The 18,955-nt window shown below is 43.5% G+C and overlaps 1 protein-coding gene across 1 annotated transcript; it reads right to left on the bottom strand.

Moving 5' to 3' along the window:
* Positions 1–749: 749 nt before the first annotated feature.
* prok2 (prokineticin 2) lies at positions 750–2,629 on the bottom strand. Its single transcript, XM_046335963.1, has 3 exons — positions 2,558–2,629; positions 1,204–1,329; positions 750–1,008 (listed from the first exon to the last, which is right to left on the bottom strand). The coding sequence occupies exons 1-3, from the start codon at positions 2,627–2,629 to the stop codon at positions 883–885; spliced, it is 324 nt and encodes a 107-aa protein (XP_046191919.1). The 3' UTR covers positions 750–882.
* Between the last annotated feature and the right edge of the window lie 16,326 nt (positions 2,630–18,955).

The following is an 18,955-nucleotide window of genomic DNA, read 5'->3' on the forward strand; positions in this document are numbered from 1 at the left end:
GTCCCACCACCACCAATAACAACAACAACAACATAATGCACATAAGGTCCAGTCGCATACAGTACAATACAACAACACGGCAGCGACAAAATGTCCTTTGGACGTCACACACTGTTAGTGGCCATTCACAATAGTAAACAGAGTAGCTCTTTTTGAAATGAGTTCTGTCTGTCTTTCACGAACAAACCCGAAAGGATTTTTATTCCATATCGGTTTAAACGTAATTATGCAGATAATGAACGTTCACATTTGTAAAGTCGCAAAGCTGTGCAAGTGAAACTGTATATTTCGTGGACCTATGTACAGATCCAGTCGTTGTTCTTGTTTGATTTGGAATGGCACTAGATACCATCAGCATTTACAGTGGGCATATTTTGTTTATTGTGAAGTCCAGAATCTTAAAAGGGTCATCCTTAGTTGCTACATCCATTTTGGACTTATAAATGAATGATATGTACCCATTGATTCTTGAAGAATATATGTATAAATGCCTCATGAGCTTAGCTCAACTGTAGTACCCATCAAAACCCAAATATAAGTTTGTTTTACTCCAATGTTTGTAAACGAGGTAAATGTAAAACTGAAATGTTGATATCATGGATTGTCAGTCCTTGCATCCATAGTGTAGTCTATGGATTTGAGAGTGGTTGCAATTCTCCAGCCCCATTCCTCAACTTTTTACTGAAACTGTGGCGGGGTGTCAACTTTGTTAATGTTTCAATTAAGGATTGCAGCTATAAGAAAGGAGAGCAAATTGTTCTTTTCAAATATAAGTCAACCTGAAAATGTCTATATGTTATCTTTAATACATATAATGGAAACAGTATTTTAAAAACTAAGGCAGACCTAGAAAATGACTATCAGCACTTCCTGTGGTTGTCCTCAGAGGTAGTAGTCTGAGTAGTTGTACGGTGAAAGACATTTTGATTTGCCCTCTGATGTGGTGATGCATGCCAAATGTGGCACACATGGACATGTGTGATGTAGTCTTGTGCCAATGAAGGGAACCTGGAAACAAAGACAGAAATTCATACTGTGAACAAAATGTTACACCTTAGAGACAAAAGTCAGTCCATATTTTGTAAGGAAATCAAGGACTCTTTGTGCTGTTCCAATACAAATGAAGTGAAGACTGAGGTATTGATTAGTGAGGTATGGTGTGAGGTAATACAGAGAAGAGACGATGTACAAAACTTGGGCCACCTTGTGACTCATAGGGTGGCACTCGTCTCCCTTCTGTCCTATAGGGGCACACATCCTCAGGCTCCTGATCCACAGACTGACCGCACAGCACATCCCCTCTCCACACTGCAAGTCCTTCACACAGGCCTGGAGAGATTACACACCATTTTATAGAGTTGAATTGAAAGATGAAAAAAAAAGCTTTAGAGAAAACTGAGAAGCATTAAAAGTGACTTTGTATTTTTTCCAAATACTGCTCAGTCTAAGCCAAACCCTTTGTACAGATATTGATTTATTTTTGGAATGTTTGGCGCTGCTATATAATATGGAGGTTATCGCAAGCTTTTTTTTTTTTTAAAGGATCCTGAAATTGCTCAAAGGGATATGAACAACTTGAGTGACTGCTCTCACTTTGAATGAAATGAAGGATTGAGGTGAGGGAAGGAGGGGATGATTGAATGTGACAATCTGGGAGGAAAATCTGTTTCTGTTTCATGGTTGCTTGTTTTTACCTCAAGTCATATTAGCATCCCTATATGCCTGCACTGTTCTGGCACTTTTTTTTGTTTTTCCTCTATTATATTTCATCCTCAAATTAGAAACCAAATTGTCATTGGAGCTGATAAAACAACGTATGCCCAGCTTTAGAAAATTCTGCTAAAAACTATAGATTTTATAAATAGAACAGTGCCACTACACAAATAGCAAACAGGTTGCATGGCACCCGAAGTACTATGCAACAACGCGTACCTGCGTTGTACTGCCTCTGCAAAAGCTTCGCTTTAGTTATAAAACTAGGACCACTAATATATTAAAACCTTTTTCCTAGTTAAATCCATATTCAAGGAACATGAATTGTCCAAATGATTCCATATAGATGGGTATAGATACAGTATGTTCGAGACATTGAAAAAATATTTTTTCCCCATATTATCTGACACTAGTTCGCCCAGAAGGAACTATTGTGGTTACACAGTTTAAAATGTTAACTTAAAAGACAATAATTGTGCTCTTCTATATGGGTTGCTAAGGCAATCTCACAGCTGGCTAACCTCACATTGACTGAAAAGATACTTCTACTTGCTGCAACATAACGCAAACAGTTCTTCTCTGGGTATAGCCAGGCTTGAACTGATAATGACATACTGACATGAAACATGCTGTTATACAGACTGTCACTTCATTGTTTCTTCATCAGAGGCTTCTCATGGCACTCTGAGATCATTTACCCCCTGTTATCATTTCCGTTTTGGATCAATTCTGATAATTATTTAATATTCAACCAAATCAAGCTTACCATAACAAAATATGAAGTTTCTATAGCATCATCTATTCATAACCTGCTGGCTTCTAGAACCTGTTCGCTTCCACTTACCCCTGTGATGACTGCTGAGGACCCACGGGACACAAACAGTAGGCAGAATAGCAGGGAGCAGCTGGACCACATTGTGAAGCAGAAAAGTTCTCCAGCCCCTGTGTTCTCCAGGGTGAAAGAGATGGTCTGCTGTGCGTTCCTACGTGTGTATGTGTGCGTTAGATGGACTTGGAAAGAGAGGTGGCCTCCAAAGTCTGGTGTTGAGGACAGAGAGAGGTTTATAAACCCAGCCAGCCATTCCAGCTAAATGAGTCACCAGCATCGCCTCCGGAGAAAAAAAGAGAAGCCCAAGGTAAAGCTCAACACGACAATATCCTTCTGGCATTTTTTTATGCTGATGCCAATTCTTCCTGTTGTTTTCCACCATTATCATACCCTTTGAGTGATCCCAAGCCTGTAGTTGTGTTGTCATCCTTGAGCAGAAGATTCAGCATTCATACAGTATATATATTTCTATTAAATATACATTTCCACTTTACAAGTCATAAGCAATCAAATATACACTACTACTGCTTGTCGAAGATCTCATTCCAAAATCATGGGCATTAATATGGAGTTGGTCCCCCCCTTTGCTGCTATAACAGCCTCCACTCTTCTGGGAACGCTTTCCACTAGATGTTGGAACATTGCTGCAGGGATTTGCTTCCATTCAGCCATGAGCATTAGTTAGGTTGAGCACTGATTTTGGGCAATTAGGCCTGGCTCTCAGTCTGCGTTCCAATTCATCCTAAAGGTGTTCGATGGAGTTGAGGTCAGAGCTCTGTGCAGGTCAGTCAAGTTCCACACCGATCTTGACAAACCATTTCTGAATGGACCTCGCTTTGTGCACGGGGGCATTGTCATGCTGAAACAAGAAAGGGCCTTCCCCAAATTGTTTCCACCATGTTGGAAGCACAGAATCATCTAGAATGTCATTGTATTCTGTAGCATTAAGATTTGCCTTCACTGGAACGAAGGGGCCCAGAGTCCTAGCCCGAACCATGAAAAACAGCCCCAGACCATTATTCCTCCTCCACCAAACTTTACAGTTGGTACTATGCATTCGGGCAGGTAGCGTTCTCCTGCCATCTGCTAAACACAGATTTGTCCGTCGGACTGCTAGATGGTGAAGTGGGATTCATCCTTCCAGAGAAGGCTTTTCCACCGCTCCGAGTCCAATGGCGGAGAACTTTACACCACTCCAGCCGACGCTTGGCATTGTGCATGGTGATCTCAGGCTTGTGTGTGGCTGCTTGGCCATGGAAACCCATTTCATGAAGCTCCTGATGAACAATTATTTTACTGACATTGCTTCCAGTGGCAGTTTGGAACTCAGTAGTGAGTGTTGCAATGGAGAATTTCTACAAGCTACATGCTTCAGCACTCAAATCAAATCAAACTTTATTTGTCACGTGCGCCGAAGACAACATGCGCCGAAGACAACCTTACCATGAAATGCTTACAATCAAGCCCTTAACCAACACTGCAGTTCAAGAAAGAGTTAAGGAAATATTTACCAAATAAACTAAAGTAAAAAGTTGCCAAAAATAACACAAAATAACAATAACGAGGCTATATACTTGGTACCAGTACCACGTCAATGTGCGGGGGTACAAGTTAGTCAAGGTAATTTGTTAATGTAGGTAGGGGTAAAGTGACTATGCACAGGTAATAAACAGCTAGTAGCAGCAGTGTAAAAACAAATGGGGGGGGGGGGTTGTCAATGTAAAAAATCAAGGTGGCCTTTTGATTAATTGCAGTCTTTTGGCTTGGGGGTAGAAGCTGTTAAGGAGTCTTTGACAATTTTGGGGCTTTTCTCTGACAGGTCCTGGATGGCAAGAAGCTTGGCCCCAGTGATGTAGTGGGCCGTACACACTACCCTCTGTAGCTCCTTACAGTCAGATGCCGAGCAGTTGCCATACCAGGCGGTGATGCAACCAGTCCGTTGGTGGTGGTGCTCTCAGTGGTGCAGCTGTAGAACTTTTAGAAGATCTGAGGACCAATGCCAAATCTTTTCAGTCTCCTGAGGGGGAAAAGGTATTGTCGTGCTCTCTTCATTACTGTCTTGGTGTGTTTGGACCATGACAGTTTGTTGATGATGTGGACACCAAGGAACTTGAAACTCTCAACCCACTCCATTATAGCCCTGATGATGTTAATGGGGTCCTGATTAGCCCACCTTTTCCTGTATTCCACGATCAGCTTTTTCTTGCTCACATTTGTTGTCCTGGCACCACACTGCCAGATCTCTGACCTCCTCCCTATAGGCTGTCTCATCATTGTTGGTAATCAGGTCTACCACTGTTGTGTTTTCAGCAAACTTAATGATGTGTTAGAGTCGTGTTTGGCCACTCAGTTGTGGGTGAACACGGAGTACAGGAGGGAACTAAGCACGATACCCCTGAGGGGCACCAGTGTTGAGGATCAGCATGGCAGACATGTTGCTGCCTAGGATTGGCCCGTCAGGAAGTCCAGGATACATTTGCAGAGGGAGGTGTTTAGTCCCAGGGTCCTAAGCTTAGTGATGAGCTTCATGGGCACTATGTTGTTGAACACTGAGCTGTAGTCAATTAACAGCATTCTCACAATAGGTGTTCCTTTTGTCCAGGTGGGAAAGGGAAGTATGGAGTGCGATTGAGATTGCGTCATCTGTGGATCTGTTGGGGCGGTATGCGAGTTGGAGTGGGTCTAGGGTATCTTGGATAATGCTGTTGATGTGAGCCATAACCAGCCTTTCAAAGCACTTCCTGGCTTCCGACGTGAGTGCTACAGGGCGGTAGTCATTTTTGCAGGTTACCTTCACTTCCTTGGGCACAGGGAGAACTTGCTTGAAACATGTAGGTATTACAGACTCGGTAAGGGACAGGATGAAAACATCAGTGAAGACACTGCCACATCCGACGAGTGTCAGAGCTGGTATAGTAGGATTCAATCTTAATCCTGTATTGACGCTTTGCCAGCAGGATTTCTTATAAGTGTCCAGATTAGTGTCCCACTCCTTGAAAGCGGCAGCTCTAGTCTTTAGCTCGATGCAGATGTTGCCTCTAATCCATGGCTTCTGGTTGATATATGTATTGTCGGGACGACGTCGTCGATGCACTTATTGATTGAGCCAATGACTGAGGTGGTATACTCATCAATGCCATTGGGTGAATCCCGGAACATATTCCAGTCTGTGCTAACAAAACAGTCCTGTAGCATAGCATCCGCATCATCTCACCACTTCCTTATTGAGTGAGTCACTGGTACTCCCTGCTTTAGTTTTTGCTTATAAGCAGGAATCTGGAGGATATAATGATGGTTAGATTTGCCAAATGGAGGGCGAGGGAGAGCTTTGTATGTGCCTCCGTGTGTGGAGTAAAGGTTGTCTAGAGTTTGTTTTCCTCTGTTTGTACGTGACATGCTGGTAGAAAGTAGGTCGAATGGATTTAAGTTTGCCTGCGTTGAAGTCCCCGGCCACTAGGAGCACCACTTCTGGATGAGCATTTTCTTGTTTGCTTATGGCCTTATACAGCCTGTTGAGTCGGGTCTTAGTGCCAGCATCGGTTTGTGCTGGTAAATATATGGCTTTGAATAATATAGATGAGAACTCTCTTGGAAGATAGTGTGGTCTACAGCTTATCATAAGGTACTCGACCTCAGGCGAGCAATACCTTGAGACTTCTTTAATATTAGACATCTGTCCTGCCGATGCATGGAAAAACCAGCCAGGTCTCTATTATCTGTGTCGTCGTTCAGCCACGACTCGGTGAAACATGAGATATTACAGTTTTTTTTTTTTTTTTTTTTTTTTTTAACATTTTACCCCTTTTTCTCCCCAATTGTTTTCAGTAGCTACTATCTTGTCTCATCACTACAACTCCCGTACGGGCTCCGATACACAATCCAACCAAGCCGCACTGCTTCTTAACACAGCGCGCATCCAACACGGAAGCCAGCCGCACCAATGTGTCAGAGGAAACACCGTGCACCTGGCAACCTTGGTTAGCGTGCACTGCGCCCGGCCCGCCACAGGGGTCGCTGGTGCGCGATGAGACAAGGATATCCCTACCGGCCAAGCCCTCCCTAACCCGGACGACGCTAGGCCAATTGTGCGTCGCCCCCCGGAGCTCCCGGTCGCAGCCGGTTACGACAGAGCCTGGGCGCGAATTCAGGGTCTCTGGTAGTACAGCGCCCTTAACCACTGCACCACCCGGGAGGCCCAATATTACAGTTTTTAATGTGCCGTTGGTACTGTAGGATAGTCTTGATCGTATGTCATCCATTTTGATTTCCAATGATTGCACGTTGGCCAATAGAAAGGACGGTAGTGAAAGTTTACTCACAAATTCTCAGAAGGCAGCCCATCCTCTGCCCCCTTTTTCCTCTATCTTTTCTTCACGCAAAGGACGGGGATTTGGGCCCGTTCCCAAGAAAGCAGTATATGCTTCACGTCAAACTTGTTAAAGAAAAAATATTTGTCCCGTTCGAGGTGGGTAATCGCTGTTATGATGTCCAGAAGTTATTTTCGGTCATAAGAGATGGTAGCAGCAACATTATGTACAAAATAAGTAAGAAAAATAAGTTACAAACAATGCGAAAAAACTAACAAAATAGCACAGTTGGTTCTGTGAGCTTGTGTGGCCTACTCAGCCTACTTAGTGGCTGAGTCGTTGTTGCTCCTAATCGTTTCCACCTCACAATAACGGAACTTACAGTTGATCGGGGCAGCTCTAGCAGTGCAGAAATTTGACTAACTGACTTTTTGGAAATGTAGCATCCTATGACGGTGCCACGTTGAAAGTCACTGAGCTCTTCAGTAAGGCCATTCTACTGCCAATGCTTGTCTATGGAGATTGCATGGCTGTGTTTGATTTTATACAACTGTCAGCAACAGGTATGGCTGAAATAGCCAAATCCTCTAAATGTGAAGGGGTGTCCAGATACTTTTGTATATATAGTGTAAATAAAATGATATGGTTAGAAAATAAAAGCCACACATTCCTTAGCTCTGATGCAATACATTTAAATACAATTACATGGTCACTAAATCACTGTAGGATCACCAAAATAATGCCACTCCAATAAAAATGTCTATGTCAACTGAATGAATTAAGTACATACAGTCATATATCGTCCTAGGCTCACGTTTAATAAGGCCATATGTGGATATTTGTGGCATTTAATCTGCTATTGGAAGGGTTGTCATGACAGAAACTCAAGGTCTCCTCTCCAATATGAAAGGCGGTAGCACTTGTGATTGCATCAAATATTTTTCCTCTTATAAAAATAAATAATTGGCGTGCCAAAATAAGCCATGCCAATTACATTGTTATATTTTCAGCAGCTAGAGGCACAGAAGTCCTTGGTGTTTGAGCCCAGATGTTCAAGATCAGTCAAATGGCAGAAAAACATGTTGTCTTTTCATATTGTAGTGATGCCATAATGGAGTGAGATGGAATTTAAACTTTGGGCAACAAGTGATTTAAATGTAAAAGGCTGATAATACAAACATTTGTTGCAAAGTGACTGATTACCCTCATGCTTGAATTCAAGAAGTTCCATTGTCTAGTTTATGTGTGTTGTAGAATAGTGACATCAAGTAGAACTCGCTGATATGTCCAGTCGGCTGCAGTTGAACTGTCCCTCATCAGTTGGTAAGGACCTGAGTCACAGTCACACCACTAACTGAGTCTCACAGGAAGCCAAGATTAAGGCGCCAGCCTCGAGAATGACGACCAAAGGTGGATAGTGGGATAGCCCTGAACAAAATGACACACTTCTCTTGAAGCAGTGTGACTCTGAATACAGCTGAATATGAATATGAATATCACTCAAGATCATCTATATTGTTCAACTCATTTTATTCTCTCCTTCAGTGGGGAGTACCAACCCAGGTGAATATGTAATTGGCTGACGTGTACGTTTGTAATCTGACCCACTGATCCTGTAATAGCTGGTGAGAAAGAGGGAGGGAGGGTTGAGACGGTGAGAGAGACACAGAAAGAGAGAGCAGCCAGCAGTTTAAGCTGCAGGGTAGACTTGTATTTTTTTTTCCAACACCGACTGAGTGCCAGGTCGGCTGAAATGACTTGGCATGCATACCTCCAGTGTGCTGCTCTTCCCTGGTGTATCATTACTCCTTCATCATTGCACATATCAAGGTATTGGCAAGGAAGCAATGCAGAAGAAGAAGAGCTCGCATAAATGCATCACCTGGACAGAAATGTTCATAGAAAGAGAATATGTCAGAGATATGGATTTTATTTCCTTAAATCTCAGGGTGAGGGTGTTTCAATCCACTTCAAAGCCCCAAAGTAGAGAACACTTAAGCACAATGCAGAAACCATTTACAGTATAATTTAAGTGAAAATAGGTTAATTTCTACATTGCCGCACTCTATTTTCAGTGTGCACTGAAATATTTCCCCTTATTACTGCAAGTGGGTCATTTTGTATTTCAAAGCACTTAATCTTATTTTCTGCCTGTGACAGGAACCAGTCTGCTTGCCAATCTGGAGCTCTTGACCAAGTCTCCAAGCAATACCAATTCAATGAGATAAACAAGGAGACATAAAACACAATAAAGAAGTAAAGAGGCTAGGAGGACAAGTACAACAAAACACCCTGGTATGGAGTGAACTGTTTTTCATATATGATCGGTTTCGTTTTTGCATATTTTACAACTATTTTACAGCTAACAGTTATAATCTTATCTAAGGATTTTCACGTTACTTAACTGGTGTAACACCCAACTCTCACTGGTGTAACACCCAACTCTCACTGGTGTAACACCCAACTCTCACTGGTGTAACACCCTCTCACATTGGTGTAACATTCTTCCCTCTGTTCCCAGATTTAGCAACATTTACATACATGATGGGTAGCATACAACTATTTTGTAAGGGAATCATTTGATGTGTCATCCCCTCCATAAAACAACTCTACAGTGGAACAGCCACTTTAACACCCAATAGTGCATCTACATATTTTAATTCTTCCTCTGTTCCATGCAGGCTGTTGTTAGAAGGATTACTTTATCCTGCATTCTTATGACATCCAGGTATTCTACATATTTTAAGGGGGGGGTTAAAGAGGTGGGGTTTCAGGTGTCTCCGGAAGGTGGTGATTCACTCCGCTGTCCTGGCGTCGTGAGGGAGTTTGTTCCACCATTGGGGAGCCAGAGCAGCGAACAGTTTTGACTGGGCTGAGCGGGAACTGTACTTCCTCAGTGGTAGGGAGGCGAGCAGGCCAGAGGTGGATGAACGCAGTGCCCTTATTTGGGTGTAGGGCCTGATCAGAGCCTGGAGGTACTGAGGTGCCGTTCCCCTCACAGCTCCGTAGGCAAGCACCATGGTCTTGTAGCGGATGCGAGCTTCAACTGGAAGCCAGTGGAGAGAGCGGAGGAGCGGGGTGACGTGAGAGAACTTGGGAAGGTTGAACACTAGACGGGCTGCGGCGTTCTGGATGAGTTGTAGGGGTTTAATGGCACAGGCAGGGAGCCCAGCCAACAGCGAGTTGCAGTAATCCAGACGGGAGATGACAAGTGCCTGGATTAGGACCTGCGCCGCTTCCTGTGTGAGGCAGGGTCGTACTCTGCGGATGTTGTAGAGCATGAACCTACAGGAACGGGCCACCGCCTTGATGTTAGTTGAGAACGACAGGGTGCTGTCCAGGATCACGCCAAGGTTCTTAGCGCTCTGGGAGGAGGACACAATGGAGTTGTCAACCGTGATGGCGAGATCATGGAACGGGCAGTCCTTCCCCGGGAGGAAGAGCAGCTCCGTCTTGCCGAAGTTCAGTAACCTCAGTGCATTACAGAAAGCCCCATTTTATATTGTGCCTGGTTGCTAGTGTTGGCTGAGATTTTAGAGACAGGCAGCCCCGTGAGAAGCCAGGCTGAGGTGTGCCACACATTGTTACACTCGGAGGAGTGCAGTGCGTTCGGTTCATTCTGACAAACCCAGAGGTAGTGGCACAGAGGCTCTTTAGAAAGCACTGCAGCAGGTTCACCAACACAGTAAAGGTAGCTTACAGACGAGGGGTTCTTTTTTAGGAGGCTTGCGTCTTTCTTCCTGTTCTTGTTCCTTGGCCTGGAGCTTGGGGGAGGACTGGTACGGGGGCGTTTGGCAAGCTGACAGTCAGAAAGTTCAAAGCTCCTCTGTGTGTCAGGAGCAATTACTGGCTGTCAGGAAAAAGCTTGGCTCATGGAGTAGGACACTAATGTCTCTGATATGATGTAGACCTAGAGCCAAGTCATGGTTTACTTTACATGAATGATAAAGGCCCCTCTTTGGCTGCTGGCTGTGCAAGGTTTAAAATAAACAATTGACTTACCATACATCATGTATACATCAATGATGTCGCTCTTGCTGCTGGTGAGTCTCTGATCCACCACTACTCAGACGACACCATTCTGTATACTTCTGGCCCTTCTTTGGACACTGTGTTAACTAACCTCCAGACGAGCTTCAATGCCATACTACTCTCCTTATGTGGCCTCCAACTGCTCTTAAATGCATGTAAAACTAAATGCATGCTCTTCAACCGATCGCTGCCCACACCTGCTCGCCCGTCTAGCATCACTACTCTGGACGGTTCTGACTTAGAATATGTGGACAACTACAAGTACCTAGGTGTCTGGTTCGACTGTAAACTCTCCTAGACTCACATTAATATCTCCAATCCCAAATTAAATCTAGAGACAGCTTCCTATTTCGCAACAAAGCATCCTTCACTCATGCTGCCAAACATACCCTTGTAAAACTGACCATCTTACCGATCCTTGACTTTGGCGATGTAATTTACAAAATAGCCTCCAACACTCTACTCAGCAAATTGGATGCAGTCTACCACTGTGCCATTCATTTTGTCACCAAAACCCCATATACTACCCACCACTGCGACCTGTATGCTTTCTTTGGCTGGCCCTCGCTTCATATTTGTCGCCAAACCCACTGGCTCCAGGTCATCTATAAGTCTTTGCTAGGTAAAGCCCCGCCTTATCTAGGCTCACTGGTCACCATAGCAGCACCCACTCGTAGCACGCGCTCCATCAGGTATATTTCACTGGTCACCCCCAAAGCCAATTCTTCCTTCGGCCGCCTTTCCTTCTAGTTCTCTGCTGCCAATGACTGGAACGAACTGCAAAAATCACTGAAGCTGGAGACTCCTATCTCCCTCATTAGCTTTAAGCACCAGCTGTCGGAGCAGCTCACAGATCACTGCACCTGTACATAGCCTATCTGTAAATAGCCCATCCAACTACCTCATCCCCATACTGTTGTCTATTTTATTTAGTTTTGCTCCTTTGCATCCCAGTATCTCTACTCTTCATATTCTGCACATCTATCACTCCAGTGTTTAATTGCTATATTGTAATTATTTAACCACTTTGGCTTATTTATTGCCTTACCTCCGTAATACTACCTCATTTGCACACACTGTATATAGACTGTTTCTACTGTATTATTGACTGTATGTTTGTTTATTCCATGTGCAACTCTATGTTGTTGTTTGTGTTACACTGCTTTGCTTCATCTTGGCCAGGTCGCAGTTGTAAATGAGAACTTGTTCTCAACTAGCCTAGCTAGTTAAATAAAGGTCAAATAAAAAATAAATACAAATCAGGGTTCCCCAACTTTCAGGGTATTTTTTTATTATTGGAGATAAAAGACTAGAAACATTAGAAAATCAGCTCCAAGTGATTTTTAATTTTGGAAATATGTTGCCAAGTATTCCCATAATAGAGAGACATGATATATATAAACAAGGTTTGAAATGATTATGTTTTAGTCAAATATTATATCTGCTTGTGGTCAATTTGCAGTCTACAAATGTTTTCTAATTATGTTCCGGTCGCCCGATCATCAGCTCAAGAAAAAATAGGCCCTCGGCTGAAACTAGTTAATGATCCCTGCTATACATGATTTAAGACATCTTTGATTTATGTTATTCCTGGTGAGGGAGGGGCTGGGGTTGCTGGCTCATCCACATAACTCTATTCTGAGCCTGTCCCTCCAAGGCAATCCCCAATCTCATTTTCTCTGCATGCGTAAATTCAACTTGGTCTCAGGGCATTTCGTATTATTCTGTATGTATATCTGAGACACTCCATATGGAATGATGTGTTACGTTTGGTGTGGTAGTTAATGATTTGTGGATGTCCACCCATTTCATATAATAAAATGTTAAAGTTGTCTGTTGTGAGATTTGAACTTCTAATTGTTGGGTTGCTAAACTCATTATACGCCCGCCCTACTTTCGTTTTTACCTTAAGTAACCATCTATCGTATGTAACCATGCCAAACGTAACATATCATCCTAAATGGAGTGTCTCGGATTTACGTACAGAATAATATGAAATGCTTTGAGACCAGGTTGCTAAATTGTGTAAGGCGCACATACCATGAGATTGCGGGTTATTGTGAACATCAGGCTCTTTTGGCTCTGGACATCTCCTAACTAGATCAAAGCCCAGGGTAACATCATGTTGCTGCTGTTCAAATCCCCTGCCATCCCCACTGGGCATCTTTCCTCCCTCATAAGGCACTGCAGGATTTCAACTCATCTCTGCACCTCTTCATCTGATGCTTTTTATCTCAATGACATGGCCCCCCTTGTGCAAGATGGGAGGTAATCCTGGTGTTGCCGTGATCCCACCGGCTGGGATGATCCATCTGAAGGGATTAGGGAAGCCTGAGGGAGAAAGGAGGGTGGGAGACCCAATAGGGAGTTCAGATCCAGGGTGAAATCTCATGGGGAGTCAGCAAAATGAGTTGCCTTTTAATTGAGTTGCCTTTTAATTGCTGACCATGCCTAATCCCATAGTGTTATAACACCTGTGGTGGTGTGGTGTGTGCGTATTTGTACCCATCCAATGATACGTGGAAAGAGAACCCTGCAAAAGAAAGAGAAAAGGGTATGAAAAAAAATCCACATTCCTAATTATAGGGTATAAATCCTATTTCTAAATCCCTTTTCTCTAAAACAGAGTGTAAATCCAATTTCTCTCAAACTGTCCCAAACATTATGATCTTCAATATTTGTTTATTTATTTGATAAGAATTTTTTGCCTTTATTTTAACAGGGAAAACATGTAAGAAATGTAAACATTTAATAGCAATAGTTTTTGTCAATGTACTGTGCCTTCCCCTCTATTCATATTAGTAATTGTATTGTATCCCAAACACCCAAAATATGTAGAGTTGCCTTGGTTGTCTATGTCATAGCTACAGCAAGGATAGAATGTACTAACTTGAAGGTCGCAACAACAGCTGCACATTATTTATTTTTTATTGGTTTTGAACTATGGCAGAATTTGCCCTGGTAAAGTTCACTGCATTCAACCCCCCCCCCCCTCTACACTGAGTCTACAAAACATTAAGAACACCTGCTTTTTCCATGATAGACTGTCCAGGTGAATCCAGGTGAAAGCTATGATCCGTTATTGATGCCACTTGTTAAATCCTCTTCAATCAGTATAGAGGAAGGGGAGGAGACAAGTTAAAAAATGATGTTTAAGTCTTGAGACAGTTGACATGAGTACCATTCAGAGGGTGAATGGGCAAGACAAAATATTTAAGTGTCTTTGAACGGGGTATGGCAGTAGGTGACAGGCGCACCGGTTTGTGTCAAGAACTGCGACACCGCTTTTTTCTTCATGCTCAACAGTTTCCCATGTGTATGAAGAATGGTCCACCACCCAAAGGACATCCAGACAACTTGACACAACTGTGGGAAGCATTGGAGTCAACATGGGCTAGCATCCCTGTGGAACACTGACGACACCTTGTAGAGCCCATGCCCCAACAAATTTAGGCTGTTCTGAGGGCAAAAGGCGGGGTGCAACTCAATATTAGGAAGGTGTTCTTAATGTTTTGTACACTCAGTGTACAGGAATGCTAAACAGGGAGAACCAGAACTTTAGCCTTGGATGTGTTCAGTTCAATTGACATCTATTTAGGTGATCCTTTGACAGTGATCCTTTGCTCGCCTGAGGTAGAGTATCTCATGATAAGCTGTAGCTGTAAAAAGCCATAAGCAAACACGACAATGCTCATCCAGAGGGCACTCCTAGTGGCTGGGGACTTTAATGTAGGAAAAGTTCAATCTGTTTTACCTACTTTCTACCAGGATGTCACATGGGCAACCAGAGGAAAATTCTCAACCACCTTTACTCCACACACAGAGACACATACAAAGCTCTCTCTCGCTCTCCATTTGATAAATCTGCCCATAATTATATCCTCCTAATTCCTGCTTACAAGCAAAAACCAAAGCAGGAAGTACCAGTGACTCGCTCAATACAGATGACGCAGATGCTAAACTACAGGACTGTTTTGCACAGACTGGAATATGTTCCGGGTCTTATCCGATGGCATTGAGGAATATACCACATCAGTCACAGGTTTCATCAATAAGTGCATTGATGACGTTGTCCACACAGTGACAGTACGTACATACCACAACCAGAAGCCATGGATTAGAGGCAACATTTGCACTTAGCTAAAGCGTAGAGCTGTCACTTTCAAGAAGCGGGACTCTAACCCGGATGCTTATAAGAAATCCCACAATGCCCTCAGATGAACCATCAAACAGGCAAATAGTAAATACAGGACTAAGATTGAATCCTACTACACCAGCTCCGATGCTCGTCGGATGTGGCAGGGCTTGCAAACTATTATGGACTACAAAGGGAAGCACAGCCGAGAGCTGCCCAGTGACACAAGCCTAAGAGATGAGCTAAACGACTTCTATGCATGCTTCGAGGCAAGCAACACTGAAGCACCAGCTGATATGAGTAACATTCACAAGGCCGCAGGGCCTAGATGGATTACCAGGATGTCTACTTCAAGCATGCGCTGACCAACTGGCAACATTTTTCAACATTTTTCAACCTGTCCCTAGCCGAGTCTGTAATACCTACAGTACAGTACTGTTCAAAGGTTTGTGGTGACTTGTTCTGAAAGAAAATAAAGAATGTTGTCCAATAAAATAACATCAAATTCATCAGAAATACAGTGTAGACATTGTTAATGTTGTAAATGACTATTGTAGCTGGAAACAGCAGATTTTTTAATGGAATATCTACATAGGCGTACAGAGGCCCATTATCAGCAATCATCACTCCTGTGTTCCAATGGCACATTGTGTTAGCTAATCGAAGTTTATCATTTTAAAAGGCTAATTGATCATTAGAAAACCATTTTGCAATTATGTTTGCACAGCTGAAAACTGTTGTCCTGACTAACGAAGCAATAAAACTGGCCTTCTTTATACTAGTTGAGTATCTGGAGCATCAGCATTTGTGGGTCCGATTACAGGCTCAAAATGGCCAGAAACAAAGACCTTTCTTCTGAAACTGGTCAGGCTATTCTTGTTCTGAGAAATGAAGGCTATTCCATGTGAGAAAGGACCAAGAAACTGAAGATCTTGTACAACGCTGTGTACCACTCCCTTCACAGAACAGCGCAAATGGGCTCTAACCAGAATATAAAGAGAGGTGTGAGGCCCCAGTGCACAACTGAGCAAGAGGACAAGTACATTAGTGTCTAGTTTGAGAAACAGATGCCTCACAAGTTCTCAACTGGCAGCTTCATTAAATAGTACCCGCAAACACCAGTCTCAATGTCAACAGTGAAGAGGTGACTCCGGGATGCTGGCCTTCTAGGCAGAGTTGCAAAGGCTGGTCATGGCTCACATCTACACCATAATCCCAGAAACCCTAGACCCACTCCAATTTGCATACCGCCCCAACAGATTCACAGATGACACAATCTCTTTTGCACTCAATTCTGCCCTTTCCCACACCTGGAAAAAAGGAACACCTACGTGAGAATGCAGTTCACTGACTACAGCTCAGTGTTCAACACCATAGTGCCCTCAAAGCTCATCACTAAGCTAAGGACCCTGGGGCTAAACACCTCCCTCTGCAACTGGATCCTGGACTTCGTGATGGGCCGCCCCACAGGTGGTAAGGGTAGGCAACAAGACATCTGCCGTGCTGATCCTCAATACGGGTGCATGCTTAGTCCCCTCCTGTACTCCGTGTTCACGCATGATTGCATGACCAAGAATGGCCAAGCATGACTCCAACACCATCATTAAGTTTGCCAATGACACAACGGTGGTAGGTCTGATCACCGACAATGATGAGACAGCCTATAGGGAAAAGGTCAGAGACCTGGCAGTGTGGTACCAGGACAACAACCTCTCCCTCAACATGTTCAAGACAAAGGAGCTGATCGTGTGTGACAGGAAAAGGAGGGCCGAGCACGCTCCCCTTCTCATTGACGGGGCTGTAGTGGAACAGGTTGAGCGCTTCAATCTCCTTGGTGTGAAGGGGGCATGACAACGCTAATCCACCCTCAGGAGACTGAAAACATTTGCATGTCAGATCCTCAAAAAGTTCTACAGCTGCACCATTGAGAGCATCCTGGTTAAATCACCGGCCTGGTATGGCAACTGCACGGCCTCCAACTGTAAGGTGCTACAGAGGGTAGTGCATATGGCCCAGTACATCACTGTGGCCAAGCTTCCTGCCATCCAGGACCTCTATACCAGGCGGTGTCAGAGGAGGGCCCTAAAAATTGCCTTGGTTAGCGTGTACCTTGGTTAGCGTGCACTGCGCCCGGTCCGCCACAGGAGTCGCTGGTGCGCGATGAGACAAGGATATCCCTACCGGCCAAGCCCTCCCTAACCCGGGTTCGCCCCACGGACCTCACGGTCACCAGCTGCGACAGAGCCTGGGCACGAACCCAGAGTCTCTGGTGGCACAGCTAGCGCTGCGATGCGGTGCCCTAAAGCACTGCGCCACCTGGGAGGAGCCCACCCTTATTTTACGCTGCTGCTACTCGCTGTTTATTATCTATGCATATATTACCTCGACTAACCTGTACCCCCACACATTGACTCGGTACCAGTACTCCATGTATATAGCTACGTTATTGTAATTTTATTGTTGCTCTTTTATTTTTTACTTTAGTTAATTTAGTTACTTTAGTTACTTTACTTCAGTTAATTTAGTAAATATTTTTCTTAACTCCAATTTTTCTCAAAACTTAATTGTTGGCTAAGGGCTTGTAAGTAAGCCTTTCACGGTAAGGTGAAATACCTGTTGTATTCGACGCATGTAACAAATACAATTTGATTTGATTTGACAATTGTCTTTAACATCACTCTCCTCTTCCCACTCAGTCCACATACTATCCATCACACCTACACAACATTCATTGTGTGTTTAGTGCTTTTCCCTTGGTGTCATAAAGCTTTTACAGCTCTTGTGTTTGAAAGTCCCACATAACAGAGAGTGTTTGACGTAAGAGAGAGATCCACTCTTTCAGAAAATATGTAACCTTCATTACACTCGTCCTTTTTTCACTATCATGCAAATAGCCCTCTACCTCGCAAGGTCACAGCTCATCAATTCAGAGTCCTGTCCTTGGTTCCCCACAAAGACTATTGCTCGTTGCAATATCCATTCAAACCTGCACCTAGCCTCTGCAAACTATTACCACGAGCTCCTCCTAGTCTCTAGAACAATACAGTTCCTTCATTTTCTCCTTAAGTGGATGGCTATACCCAGAAATGAAGGGAGACATGCTGATTGCATTGAAAAGTCTTCCCTTTTTCACGTTCTTCAACAATACAGTACAAATGCACTGATGAGTCATACTGTAGCTGGGGTTCTCTGACTGTTGATCAGTCTCCCTCTCGAGAGCCCCATTAGGTTCTAGTTACCATCAATGTTCCCTCAAATCTTTAGGGGCACTGAGCAAATTTCAGGTCTTGTGAGTGGAAACCTGAACATTGTGAGAATCTTTTTGCAACTTCCGGTACCCTTACAGTTTTAGACAATAGCCAATAGGCTATTGTGGCTATTTGAGCATAATGTAGGTCTACCAACAAAACCAATGGAGCAAATCCATAACATTTTAACATGGAAATATCTTTTGATTTCTATGATATAGCCCACAGTAGCCTATATGTGGTGTTCAATGCAGGCCTACACTGCATGAGACTTTTAAAAAGGGCTTGACATTAATTTATGATTTTTGTCTGTCACACCATAGGCAAAAAGGTGACTGTAAATGGCATTGTGTTGTGTTGTATGATGCAAGAAACTACTTCACAAAATAAAATGTCTTATTATTACTATATAGTGACTTAGACAATAGAGGCTACCCCTCGGCCTATTGGCTTATTTGCATATTCAAGCCTGTTTCAAAATACAACACCCCCCTTTAATTAAGACATTAGCTTTATACCTAACTGGCTTTTCAAAGACAGCTTGAAATCTAGCCTACATGTTTTGTGCTCTTGTAGGAAGCAGTAGCTCCCCATTGCCGATCTAAAGAATATCGACAAATGTGCAGACACGCAGGCTCTGTGCTCTGATCTGAACTGATCTGAAAAGTAATTTACTCATGGGTGATTGAAA

Source organism: Oncorhynchus gorbuscha, linkage group LG03 (assembly GCF_021184085.1).
Source record: "Oncorhynchus gorbuscha isolate QuinsamMale2020 ecotype Even-year linkage group LG03, OgorEven_v1.0, whole genome shotgun sequence".
Classification (NCBI taxonomy): domain Eukaryota; kingdom Metazoa; phylum Chordata; class Actinopteri; order Salmoniformes; family Salmonidae; genus Oncorhynchus; species Oncorhynchus gorbuscha.

Excerpts from the sequence above, each read along its gene's own strand:
- prok2 (XM_046335963.1), bottom strand. The coding sequence starts at position 2,629 with ATGTGGTCCAGCTGCTCCCTGCTATTCTGCCTACTGTTTGTGTCCCGT. Across the intron at positions 1,330-2,557 it reads CCTCAGCAGTCATCACAGGG|GCCTGTGTGAAGGACTTGCA; the intron begins GTAAGTGGAAGC and ends TAATCTCTCCAG. Across the intron at positions 1,009-1,203 it reads GCCACCCTATGAGTCACAAG|GTTCCCTTCATTGGCACAAG; the intron begins GTGGCCCAAGTT and ends CTTTGTTTCCAG.